The 13,825-nt window shown below is 33.6% G+C and overlaps 1 protein-coding gene across 1 annotated transcript; it reads left to right on the plus strand.

Annotated features, from left to right (window-relative positions):
• The first annotated feature begins 151 nt into the window (after nt 1–151).
• Nucleotides 152–2,990, plus strand: LOC130678544 (cysteine-rich with EGF-like domain protein 2). The gene is made up of 4 exons (XM_057485810.1): nt 152–616; nt 689–1,349; nt 2,201–2,296; nt 2,378–2,990. Exons 1-4 carry the CDS (start codon nt 446–448, stop codon nt 2,599–2,601), a joined length of 1,152 nt encoding a protein of 383 aa, XP_057341793.1. The 5' UTR covers nt 152–445; the 3' UTR covers nt 2,602–2,990.
• The last annotated feature ends 10,835 nt before the right edge of the window (nt 2,991–13,825 follow it).

Genomic DNA, 13,825 nt, shown 5'->3' on the forward strand with positions numbered 1-13,825 from the left:
TTGACGTTTTTATAATCACTCTCTATAATTAATTTTTTTACGAGTAATTAATCATAATTAATGGTAATTAAAAGTAATCAATGCATGAACATGAATTATGAAGACGTTTATTTATAATTTATGATTTATATTTTTATTTATCAGCTAAAAATTTACAAAATTCAACGCGGTAGCAAATGATTGGCTAGAAAATTGACGCATGCTCTGTTGCCATTGGATCTAGTCTGTCAGGTGGCTTTTGTTGCTGTCAACAGTCAACAATTTTAACAACTCCAACCTATTTAACAATTGACTATTTTACCCACAATTTAACTAACAATAAGTTCATTTATTTACATTGACTCGGTTCAAAAAATTAAATTTGTGAAAAAGTTCAAATAAATTTTCGCTCAAAATTATTGAGAAAAAAAAAAGAAAAAGTTACAAAAGGGCCGTGTGAATTAATATGAGACATATAAAGTTTATTTTATTAGTACCAACAATCTTGACAATTTGCTCAATTACAATTAGCACAGCTTCGTTACAGCCACCGACTGATGTAAAGGCTGAAAAACTCCGTTCTGAAAAATTGCCCGACTGTGCTGCCTGCCGAGTACTTGTTGAAAGTTTCCAAAAGGTAATTTTAATAATTAAAGAATAATTTAATTGAATTAATTATTGAGTAACTGATGATTTTATTTGATAACAGGGTATCGAAAAAACAAAACGTGGGAAATTTGAAGGCGGTGACACAGCATGGGAGGAAGACAACCAGAAATCCTACGCCCGTAGCGAAGTAAGACTGACAGAAATCCAAGAAAATCTTTGCAAAGATGTAGTCCGAGGTGAGATCCAGTGCCACGACCTGGCCGAAGAACTGGAAGCTACGATAGAGGAGTGGTGGTTCAAGTTCCAGGACCAACATCCAGACTTGTTCGGCTACATCTGCGTTGATTTCACAGCGCGATGCTGCCCGAAGGACCACTGGGGCAAAGAGTGCACTGCGTGTCCCGGTTATCCTGACAACGTTTGCAACAATAATGGAAAATGTCGCGGTGCCGGTACGCGGAAAGGCAACGGGACGTGTCTCTGCGACAAAGGATACGCTGGAGATCAATGTGGAGAGTGTGATAAAAAGTCTTACCAGTCGTACAAAGATGAAACGAAATTATTATGCTCAAGTTGTCACGATGCCTGCGCTGATGGATGCACAGGTGCTGGAGCTGGTGATTGTGTTGGAGATTGTAAGAAAGGCTGGGTGATTAATCAAGACAAAGGATGCGTTGACGTAAACGAATGCGTCAAAAGCGAGAAATACTGTCCTGGTAATCAGTTCTGCGTCAACAAAGACGGAGGATACTCGTGTCTAAGTTAGTAATAATTTTTTTTTGTAATAATTATTTCTCATAATTAGGGCCAAGATTCAAAAAGTCTCAAATTTTTGGTATTACGACGGAAATATTGGTCGTATAAAAAAAATTTTCAAACAAAAGTTGTAGGAAATTTAATTTTCTAGAAAAAATGTCTCTTGTGATTTTTTTATACGACCAATATTTTCAGCGTAATTTCAAAATTAACATTTTCTTAACTAACAAAAATTTGTATCATTAATTATGAATCTTAATTTTTGAAGTACGGTGAAAATATTGGTCGTATAAAAAAATTTTTCAAACAAAAGTTGTAGGAAATTTAATTTTCTATAAAAAATGTCTCTTGTGATTTTTTCATACGACCAATATTTTCAGCGTAATTTCAAAATTAACATTTTCATAACTAACAAAAATTAGTATCATTAATTATGAATCTAAATTTTTGAAGTACGGTGAAAATATTGGTCGTATAAAAAAATTTTTTAAACAAAAGTTGTAGGAAATTTAATTTTCTAGAAAAAATGTCTCTTGTAATTTTTTTATACGACCAATAATTTCAGCGTAATTTCAAAATTAACATTTTCATAACTAACAAAAATTAGTATCATTAATTATGAATCTTAATTTTGGAATCACGGTGAAATTATTGGTCGTATAAAAAAATCACAAGAGACATTTTTTTTATAAAATTAAATTTCCTACAACTTTTGTTTGAAAAATTTTTTTACCCGACCAATATTTCCGCCGTAATATTAAACATTTGAACCATTTATTTAAAAATAAAGGCAAAAATCTCATCCCAACTCATAATCATTGAGTACTCTGACGATTAATTGATTATTTGGTTTCAGAATGCGACCGGGCTTGCAATGGATGCACAGCAGATGGTCCGGACATGTGTACCAAGTGTGCAGATGACCATGAGAAAAAAGACAATGTTTGTATAAGTAAGAACGACGAATTGTAATTGTAAATAAATGTTGATAATTAAAGAGATAAGAGTATGAGATGTGTTCTTTTTAATGCAGATACGGATATTCTTGGTCGTAAACGGCGCGAGAATTGGGCGCGTTATGCAACTTACTTTGGATTGTGTCTCGCAACTTATATTATTCTGCAGGGTAATGTCTATGCAGCTAGTGTTATCGGTTTAATGGTCGCACTCTACATATCTGTGTCTGAATACATGATCGCTACAACTGATGTCCAAAATACCACGCCAAATCTTGACTTTTTACCACCAGCTCATTAGATTTTATTTTTTAATACAAGTTTAGTCTCAAAATACTCCTAAGTCATTTATTATTTAATTATAAATGTTAATTTTGTACAGTAGAATTGTCTAGATCTCATAGATCTTTAAGTTTTTACATTTTTTGTAAATATTTTAGCATACGACCGACTCTATTTATTCAGTTATTGAACGCAAGGGTTGCAGTGAAATTATCAATTGAATTTCGTAACAGATATTTCATTAATAACAAGAGAGCTCAGATTTTATTGAATTTAAATACTTCCAGTCTTAATGTGATTTATAAATTTAAGTAATTGATTTTTTTAATTACCATTGACTTAATTGAACAAGCGGTTATCAAAAATTTAAATCCCTGTCCGAAATTAACTGATTTAATAAAATTTTAATATAAAAGCTAATAAAAATTTTACTTATTGATTATTATAATTAATTATTAATTATTATTATATAAGTTGCGAATCTAAAAAAAACTGGGGATTTAGTTTCCAAGATTTAAATCTGCTAATAAAATTTCTGGAAATACGGCGGCTGTTATCTGCGAAATCCGAAAGTATGGAGGCTTTTTGTTGAGATTTTTTTATTTTACTTTGTTGTGGAGCGCAAGAGGAAAATAAAAGACGTTAATCCCCATGGTGTTGCGATACTGGGTATCAGCGTTCCGGTGGAAACTCGACAATACCGTGCGTAAAAAATTTAACAGAGCAGGAAACGCTGCGATTATTTAAAAAGTTTTATTTTTTTGAAGAACCTCAGCGACCTTCGAGCGTCTGCGTAAAATAATACAATAGTTTCGTTCTTTTTATATATAATAATATATAAGAGTATCCCTTTTTATATATATATTTTTTTTCTCTATTAGCCGTAGCTTAAAATAGCACAAGTTAGGGGTAAAATATAGAACCGAATACTTTTGTCACGGGGTTTTCAAAAATCCTTCCTTCCTTCCTTCCTCTACAGATATTTCCACGATAGGGTGATTGTCAATAGGATTTCTGGATTTTTTTAACCCACGAGGGTTAAAAATATATATAATGGATAATGGATAACTCATGCAGCCGCTTACTTTATCTTTATCTCTCTCAAACTATATTTTTTATTTTTTCATTTAAGTTTCATATGAATCCCAGCAACCAGCAACAAACCCCACTCGCGCTGCGGGTTACCCCCTTGGCCTCTACCATTCGCCACGAGCCGGCATTTCTATATATACTTTTTACGTACGAACCTAAGCAGAGAACACTGCTCTCGGTACTTGAGGATCCTTTTTCTGGAAACGGGGTTAAATATTAGGCAGCTCTTGCGCCTCTACGGGGGCCAATCGATGACGATGGATGAAAAGTAAAAAAAAAATAAAATATAGATGAGTGAGGGGAAGGGCGTGAAACTTTTTATGTTCACCCTGCGATCAGATTTTATAACGTACTTTTTTATAAACCCTGACATCTCAGTATAAAAATAAGTTTATTGCCAGGCAATTAGTTTAATATTTGATAAGCTCGGCAGATGAATTTTATAGGCAAATATTTTTAGCTTTTTCCAACCTCGTCGATGAAGAAGGAGTCATTGTGGGTTAATTTATTCAGAAAAATTGACAAATTTGAAGAACTGATCGCTGACGAACTCAATAGCTGCTGTGAGATGCTGCGTGGAGAAAAATGTTGGCTCGAAACCTAGCAATTTTTATTATGCTCATACGACAAATTATTATGCTGTATCACTACATTTTCTACGCGCGAAAAACTTATCGATAAGTTTTAATAACAATTACTTCCATATATTGTAATAATTGTGTTGCGGCATAGTAATTTTTTATAAGAGCATAATAAATTTTTGGATGCTTCAAGTTTGGTTGACAGCATAATAAAAATTGGTAGGTTTTGAGCCAACATTCTTCTCCGTGTGTAACTCGTCTGGGGCCGCGTAAAAATTTTTTTTGACTGCGATTTGAATTTATTTTACTTATTTCCGTGTCCACGGATGGTAGAGAATCGATTTTAGGTCAATTGATCCCCGAAAAAAAAATTTGGTGCTGGGTCACCCTCTCACAGGGCCACTTTTGTTTGTAACCCTGGTTAAGAATTCCGATTGAGTTTAATCGGAATGAATCGGTTTCAATCGGAAAATAATATTTTTATTTCGTTATTATTTTCCAATTGGAGCTGATTCATTCCGATAAAATTTTTGAATGGGATTCAATTAGGTTTCAATCGGAAAATAATATATTTTTCGGAAATTTCCGATTCACTCCAATAGGATTTCTCAACCAGGGAAGCTGTGTTCACTCTTCTAGACCTGTATTACTTCTAAAATCATTACTGATTGACTCATTTTAGTTTTCCAAAATATTTTCCTTAGAGAAAACATAATTAATAACTCAGTTTTTTTTTAAATCTTTATTTTCGATATTTCACCGTGAAATATAGGGATGAGTGTTATCACAATAGCGATCATGGAGGCTTTTCAAGGAGAAAATGAATTATCAATCGGGTATCCGTACTAAGTCTCGGAGTAATTGTCACACATTTAAGCATTTGGAATAATGTCTATATCCATTTGACAATTTTGAATAGACTGGCAGCTGCTCAAATGATGTTTCATAGAATTGAATAATAGTCTGGTATATTGAGAAAGATAAAGAGCGAGGTGCGAGCGTAGGTCGCGAACGCGAGAAAGAGAAACGGGCGAGAGATATATATCTGCAAGGAAGCCTCTCATATTCTCTTTTAAATTATGCACACATCTCATACCACAAGATCCCTCAGCTCGCGGTAATAATTTCAGTAATACACACATTATAGATTATAATTTAGTTTTTGTAATTCAATTTCACGGGGCTCTTCTTGATTAACTTTATCTCCGTAATCATGTCAGTTATATTTCAATTTATCTAATTAGTCGAAAATTTAATCCGATAATCAGAATTTTTTAATAATCTTGATTAAGTTGCTGTAAAAATTTTTAATAAAAACTTCCGTTTTTACATTTCATGAAAAATTAATCAGCCCGAATGTCTTGTCTCTATTTCAGTCGAACGAATTTTTTTTTTTTTATTAATCTAGAGTAATGAGAATATTTAATGACTATCGAGCCGTAAATTTAAAATAGAGTTTAGCTTCCGGCTTGATGTTGGTTATGGCCACGTGACGAGAATAATTAAATTATAAAAATCAATTGTCAAAAGCGTGAGTGTTTTCGTCTGTCGTCGGAATTTAAATTGTAATCGTTTATAAAGGTATTTAATTCAGTATAAACTGGACGTTGGTATAACACGTTGATTTTGTGACGTCCGCACACGCGATTCGTTTCTATATTTATGCATTAGGGGGTTGCATTGGACTAAATTGATAGGTGAATTGAAAGGTCCGGCATTATGAATTAATAATGACATAATGGTTTATAATTTAGGAAAGCAAGGATAGCTAAATGCTAGATGGAGTTGTCGAGTACGGGGAGAAAGATAAAGAATGGGAGGAAGAGGAGAAGGAGGAGGTTGACAAGGATAGGAATATATAAGAGAGAAAGGGTGAGCTGGGTTCAATGATGAGTTAAGGTACAAAGGGGTGAGATAACGGATTCGAGGGACAAATGCATATTCCAAGAGAGGGTTCGAATGCATATTCGGTGACACCGAGTGACAGTGATGGTCATTTATTATTTAAAACATCTCCAAGTCTAGTTTAATAGTATAGATACTGCAGTATATACATATATATGTAACTATATAGATATATACTGTGTGTAAGTATAGTGGAAAGTGACACTAGCATCGTCATCATCGGATTGATCGGGAGTAGTAGGAGAGCATGAGGAAACTACCGTCGCGACGACGGTGTGTAAGTTATGTGCGTCTTGTATTATTATATATATGAGTCAATGAACTGTCGTTATTATTTATGAATGAATATTTTGTCTTTTAATAGGTGGGATTGTTAATTTGTATTTCGGAAATAAATATTTGAAAGCAAAGTTTATATTTGGTATTTATATTTTATTTACAAGAGGTTGGACAGAGTAGAGTGGATTTTAAGTTATGATTTTCGGAGATGGGTGATGTGATGGGTCAGAAAAGTTTGAGAGATTAAAAATAAACAGATAATAGACTTGATGGTTTGTGTAGTTTGTACATTTCAGACAAATCGTGTTCACGTCTGTTTAGTTTTGATGTGTATATAAACTCACGGGAAACTCTTTTTCTCTCTGCTTGTTTCCGTCATCGTTAGAAGGAAAGTTTATGGCAAATTGCGCTTCGCTTGCAGTTTCGGCTCGCGAATTATTTAGAGCGATGCGAAAGGATGGATAGAGTGTGGAGGCAGGCTGGAAAATCGAGGGTAGAAGTCGAAGGCAGTTTATTCGGTCGTTAGACAAGTGGAGTTTGAACGAGGTTTATTTTTTGTATCTCGGAGGCTGAGCGGATGAGATTCCTGGCTATTCAATGATTTTTCTAGGTGTTAAGTGTCAAATTAAGAGTTTTTGTGGTATTACTTAATGGAATGTATATTCGTTTCACAAAATAGAAAAAAAAATTTGAAGCTTCATTTTTAAAGCAAAAATTGTATAATAGCTAATTCAATAAAATTTTAAATATAAGTTAGCTATCAAGCATTATTTTAATAATAAAAGTTAAATTACTCATAGTGATTATTTAAAATTATAATTTGTATGTGAATATGTAATATGTGACTTGCCGACAGATGGCCAAAACGACAAAGTATTTTTCTAGTAAGAGCGTTAAAATAAAGTCTTATAAGCAAATTTTTTAGCATATTCCGGTAGCAATATTCAATGTAATATATATCCAAAATAATTAAATTTTTGAACCGGGGCTTCCATAGAGCTGAAGCTTTTTTATCAATACAAAGAAAATTTTAATTTTTCAGATTTTAGACAAAGTGATTAAATTAGTTGTTTACTCTTAAAATAATTTAGTGTTATCAAACATTTACAACTTTTAGTAAGGAAAATTTTAATTATTTATAAAATATTTCTTTTATAAGATAATAGGCATATGACCTGCCGATAGAGGGCTAAAACGACAAAAGATTTTCCTAGTAAGATAGTTATTATAAATTTTTATAAGCAAATTTTTGAGAAAAAAAATTTGCAATACTTAATGTAATATATATCCATATTACAATTTTTGGACCGAGCTGCTACTTCTCGTAGCCTATATATAATAGAAAAAAATTATTGGTTTTTGTTAAAATTAAATGATTTAACAGTTAAATGTCCACAAAATTGTTAAAATAATTTTTAAATAATTTTTTTATTTAAAAATTAAATGATTTGAAAGTTTAAAGTATCAGGCGCATATAATGCATGTGAAGTTGAAGTCACAGCGGAGCGAAGTAAAAGCGCCTGCAGCCAACCGGCTGGATCTGAACCAACGACCTTTTTCTTATTCTATATAAATGTTCTAACGTAACCACTGAGCAGGCATCCTACACACAAGTGTCTCATACAAAGAGAGTCACATATTCACGTACTATACGAATCTCATCTCCGACCCTTCCAATATATCTTCCACCGTCTATCTTACGGGCAAATAAATTTCAAACTTAATTTCAAGAACCACTGTAAAGAACGTGACGTCTGCATATTTACAACGCTTTGTTTTTTCTCAATATAATTACCAAAAGAAAAATTTTAGTTTAATCTTTAAATAATTAAAAATTTTAAAGAATTTAAAAGTTTTAAGATAAAAATCAAGTTAAACACTAATGACTTTAAAAATAAATAGATGAAAAAAATTGTCAACCCAACCCTTTCTATTCTCTCTCGACTTGTCAACACGACAACCCTCTTCCCAGGCCCCTCAAGCCCGCTCCGAAGAGACTGAAAAAGAACTCCTATCCTATTACGATCACTCAGCAGTGTTTTGTAAAAAGATAAAAAAAATTTTCTAAATCCTTGACTCGGTTGCTTTTATTTTTTTTACGCAGTAGTTGTCATTCACAAAACCACGCAACGGGATTCTATTATTCATGACAACCCTTTTGGACTGTCAAGCTCTGTACTTAAGGGAATAGAAGGGAATGTAATTCACACTACAATATACTCCCTCAAGTCTAAGTGTCTTGTGAATTGATTCTACATTTGCCAGTAGGTGGCTAACTGTAGCTTTTTTATCTCCTGTACGCGGCGTAGCATAAAACTTTTAAATTCCATTATCAGAGAAGAAAATTTCGCAATACTTAATGTAATATATATCCATATTACAATTTTTGAAGCGTGGTTGTTTGTAACACAGCACCGAAAAAGTCTTAAAAAATAATTTTAAGAATCATTAATTAAAATCCTTAACAGGTAGAGAATTAAATTGTAAGGTATGAATATTTTAATTGCATTTATCAAGAGAAAATAAAAATTAACTTATATTAAATTAATTAATAAATACTCCAAGAAATCAATTGTCCATACAATTCTTAAAGATTTCGAACGTCAGAGAATACTCCAGAAGTAATGCTAAATATTCAAACAAAAGCCACGTGAGTGACGCAGATTGAATTGCAAAGACGTCATTCCTGAGTGTCAATCAATGATTATCTCTTTTTACTTACGAAATTGTTATGTACTCGCGGTTATCGATGGAGTTTCAGAAGCGAGCGGAACAGGACGACAACAAAGTAAACAGAGACAGCGCTCGAGGAAACTCAACAAGAGAGATAGCAATAGTAGTACACGAGTTTAGCTGGGGAGTAGACGACACACGTTTTTTCAAGACGTGGTCACGGTCGAAGATAACAGATGGCGCATCCAGAATTAAATTTCTCGAACTGGAGACTTGTGATAAAAGTTTTAAATTCCCATCCTTGATGAATTTTTCTTTGCAATACTCAATGTAATATATCCATATTACAATTTTTGGAAGAATGGTCAATCGTGATCCGTCTTAGATAATTTAAACACAATTTTCATTTGAGAATGCAACTGGTAATAAACGAACATAGAATTTACTTGGTGGAAGATTTCTTTCTGTCAATTACAAATATTGTAAAATTCCTATCAAATAATTTATTTTTTTATTAATTTCAAGAGAATATAATTTTATTCCAAAATCGCTTCTACGAAAAAATATTTAAATTTTTATATTTTATACAATTAAAGTATATTTTTATATTTTTTATAATTACAATTACAAAGAACCTTATCAAATTTTCATTTGAGAATGCAACTGATAATAAACGAACATAGAATTTACTTGGTGGAAGATTTCTTTCTGTCAATGACAAATATTGTAAAATTCCGATCAAATAATTAATTTTTTTACTAATTTCAAAAGAACAGAATTTTATTCCAAAATCGCATATACGACAAAAGTATTTAAATTTGTATATTTTATATAATTAAAATATATTTTTTATAATTACAATTACAAAGAATCTTATCGAATTTTTTTCATGTATTGATGTTCGATTGAAGAAAGGACCAACTAAAAAAAAAGGGGAAATAGTTGCTCCCCTTCCTTCAATATTTTTTAACAACCCTAAAGGCTTCACTCTGGCACCTGGACCTAGTCTACGTGCGAGGCTGTTCACCCTTCCTCCGAAACTAAACCTTACCCCAACTTTAGAGCCCCCCACTGAATTTTTCTACTCCGTAATACACACACAGTACCCTTCTATGTACTTACACATACCCGGACATAAGTCTTTAACATGTGTCAGAGCGTAAGTGTGCGTAAAAAACCCGGATCCAAGTCTTTACCCCCTGCTCAATCGCTCGAAGGGTTGTTTTAAATAATAATACGCGAACCGATCGCGGGTCGAACTCTCGCGCCATACCAGTCTCTACGTCAGTGTGTTACGCGAAGGGACACGTGCCCTTTCGTTCTCTTTTCACTCTTTCGCGTTGTTATGTTGTCTCTGTACCTTTTTAGACTCAACTGCTTTGAATTTGATTGAAAACCCGATAGAGCCTGTCGAATAAATTTGATTATATTTAAATATGTGGATCGATTTGGAATTGTAATTGTGCCCAGTGGTTAATAGAATTTTAGTGGGATTCAAGTGATGGATTACACTGTTTCACTTGAATGATTTTTTATTTTTATTGTCCTCCTGCTTGTTATTATTCGCGATACAAATTTAAATTCTAATAATATATTTATCAATGGTCTGTATATATTTTCAATTCAATTAATTTAATTTTATTTTATTTATTAGCTCTTTTTTTATTGTAAGTAATTTTAAGGAGCAATCTATAAATATTTATGAATGTAAATCGAATCAATAGCATTGTGTTTGTAATACACAATCGAAAATACCGAAACAACAAAATGTGTGAATCGATAAATATTATTATTATACTACAAATACATATACATATATATCAGAGCTAAATTTAAAGAAATGTATCACAATTTTATACTTTATATTTTTATTTTTATTATTTCTCGAAATCGATTCTAACTTGCGGTTTTTTTTCTCCTCTCCGTCACTTTGTTTTCGTTTTATTTAATTTTTTATAGTTTACCGCAATTTTTTTATCCTCGTAACGGTAAATTTAAATGGTTTAAAAGAATATTGTTAAATGACCGAGGAAGTTTAACGTGAAATAGTTTTTAGCCCAAGTAAAGGAGGTTTACAAATGTTTAATGTTTTGAGATTGACAGTGTGGTGCAGTGTAAAGTAAAGCAAAGTAATTTAACGTTTAAACGGGGAAAAATAAAGAAAGAGAGAGAGAGAGAGAGAAGGCAGGTATTAGCGATATACAAGTTTAGCTGTGTATAATATGGGCGAATAAGAAATAACTAAATGATTTGAATCCCTGGAAGACGTTTGAGCAGTTGAAGGGATAAACGTTATAGTTTCTCTCCTTTACTTCCGTTATGTACTAAAACCATGAGCACTAGTTGAACTGTGAAGACGGAGGAGCAAAGACCGCATAGATAAGTGGTCCGGTTGTGCGCGATCGGTTCTCCTGAGAGTTGCCATGCCTCTATTACTATCACCATTACTATTACTATTACTATGACTACGACTACGACCACGACTGGGTACAAGTAGATGGTTAGGTAGCACACCACTATAAGTCTTTAGGTCGGTTTAGCTCTGCTGGCTCCAGCTCCAACTCCAGCTCCAGAGCCTGGACCAGCTTCTGCTATCCGTTGGTATAGTACACTATATACTAGCTGGAGTGGAGCGAGATGCTCGTTCGAGCAGAGCGAAAGGAATCGATGATGCACGCTGCCGTGAATTCGTGATCTTCCTGGTTCTGGGTACAATGATCCTTGGAGATTTTCTCGCGAGGAGTAAAATACCTTTGCTTCCACACGGATTTGCTCTTTCAAATTTACTTTTTCTCCGTAACATTCAATTTTCAGATGGTTATTCAATTTTTAAATTTAAAATTCCCTCTTCAAATATTTAAATTAAATAAATACCGAAATTTTTATCAATGCGATTGGTATTTGGTATTTTTCTTCTTTTTGTTTCTAATCAATCATAGCAGATGTTTAAATCTAAAAAGATTCATCTCTATACGTCACACGGAATATTTTCAAGTCACGTTAAATTTTCCTCGACTCATTACCCCCTGGTGTTGCGGGCTAGGCTCATGTGTGCAACGCAAACTCTTCACTTTTTTTTTTTTGTTATTATTTTTTACTTTTACGTCGAATGCGTCAACTCTTGCGCATTCGACGCGTGCCGAAGTGGAAAAAAGGGAATGAAGCCAGCGGGGTATGTGTGCGTGTGTTTATGTGTGTATTTTTTTTTTTTTTTTTTTCTCCTTCTTGGCTATCGTCCCGGGAGGGCCACGTGCCACTTACTGCTGTATATACTTTGTTTTATTTTACTCGTAAATTTAATTATTCTTCTAACTTGCTAGTTACACTTCTTTTTCTTGCTTGATTCTTCCTGTTTTATCTTTCTGTTGTTATTTTTTTTTTTTTTTTTTTTAAAACGTGTGAGAATGATGTTTTAAGAGTATGAGAGGATCTGTGAATGATGAATGAAGTATGAATTTGTTAGTATGTATTGGGTGTTATAAACACTAGGGACATTTTATATGTTAAATGAGGTACCTTTGATGAATTCATGTAGGGGATAAGTCACTGCTGGTGAAGATGTGAGGACCAGTGACTGGACCGCACAATCTGAAACATAATTACAATTTAATTTAGTAAGCCTGTTAATTAATTTCAATCTACTTTTACTGTCAACTAATTCACAATTCCATAGAATATGTTCTAGCGTTTGGGAAAGCTCTCCGCATTCGCAGTTAGCATCTCCCACTATCTGCATTCTATGTAAATGTGCCCTAACTTGAGTATGACCGCTTCTAATTCTGTTTAAAATAGTAATTTGTTCCCTAGTCAACCCTAACCCGTGAAACCAAGGTTTTTTATTAAACTTTTTAGTATGTAGGAAGTACTCCTTTCCCTTGGGATACTTAGTCATATCCTCAAATGTTTCCTTGTGTAGATGTTCTTTAAATGTTCCATAGCAATGCTCTGCTTCTAGGCCTTCGATTTTGTTTTGTGGATTGTTGTCGTTAGCAACCTGTTTTGCCATCTTATCCACTTCATCGTTGCCTTCTATACCCTTATGCGCAGGAGTCCATATCATGGTGATATTAACGCCCATGTCTTTGGATTCCCCAAGACTTTGTCTGATCTCCATAATTCCTTTGTCATCTTTGGGGCTGCCTGGTCCCCCCAGAGCCTCCAGAGTGGATAGGGAGTCTGTGCATATAACTACTTTTTTAATTTCAGCTCTAACTGCCATCCTGATTGCCATTTTGATGGCCTGAATTTCAGCTGCCATTATAGTTATCCGTTTGTCCATGGATCCACTCACTGCTAATTTTTTTTCCGGGCAGATTGCCGCTGCTGCTACACCGTTCTTAGTTTTTGATCCGTCTGTGTAAATTTGCGTGTACTCCGGATAAGCTTGATCTATCAGTTCCTTCCACTTTTCTTTTACATTTTGGCTTTTAATAGCTTCTCTTCCAGTTTCCGTGTCTATATCCGTTGTGATGAACCTGCTATGGTAGCTGACCATTGCCATTGCAGGTTTGTCGTACTTGTTGATGCTGCCTATGGTGTCCGCTTCCTTTTCCCAGAGTTCAAACAGAGTTGGGAGGAATCTAGCCCCCTTCTTCTCCTGATTTTTGCTGAGAAGTCTATTATAAGCAGCCCTCATTAATCTGAATGCTGGGTCCAATTGGTTCTGTGACTTAGACGATGTTCTTATCAAGAATTTCCTAGATAAGTATCTCG

The sequence above is a fragment of the Microplitis mediator genome, chromosome 2 (assembly GCF_029852145.1).
Source record: "Microplitis mediator isolate UGA2020A chromosome 2, iyMicMedi2.1, whole genome shotgun sequence".
Classification (NCBI taxonomy): Eukaryota; Metazoa; Arthropoda; class Insecta; order Hymenoptera; family Braconidae; genus Microplitis; species Microplitis mediator.

What these genes read in the sequence shown, in the direction of transcription:
- LOC130678544 (XM_057485810.1), top strand. Translation starts at nt 446, where the DNA reads ATGAGACATATAAAGTTTATTTTATTAGTACCAACAATCTTGACAATT. An exon ending in CGGAGGATACTCGTGTCTAA is followed by an intron (nt 1,350 to 2,200) that starts GTTAGTAATAAT and finishes ATTTGGTTTCAG; the next exon opens with AATGCGACCGGGCTTGCAAT. An exon ending in AAAAGACAATGTTTGTATAA is followed by an intron (nt 2,297 to 2,377) that starts GTAAGAACGACG and finishes TTTTTAATGCAG; the next exon opens with ATACGGATATTCTTGGTCGT.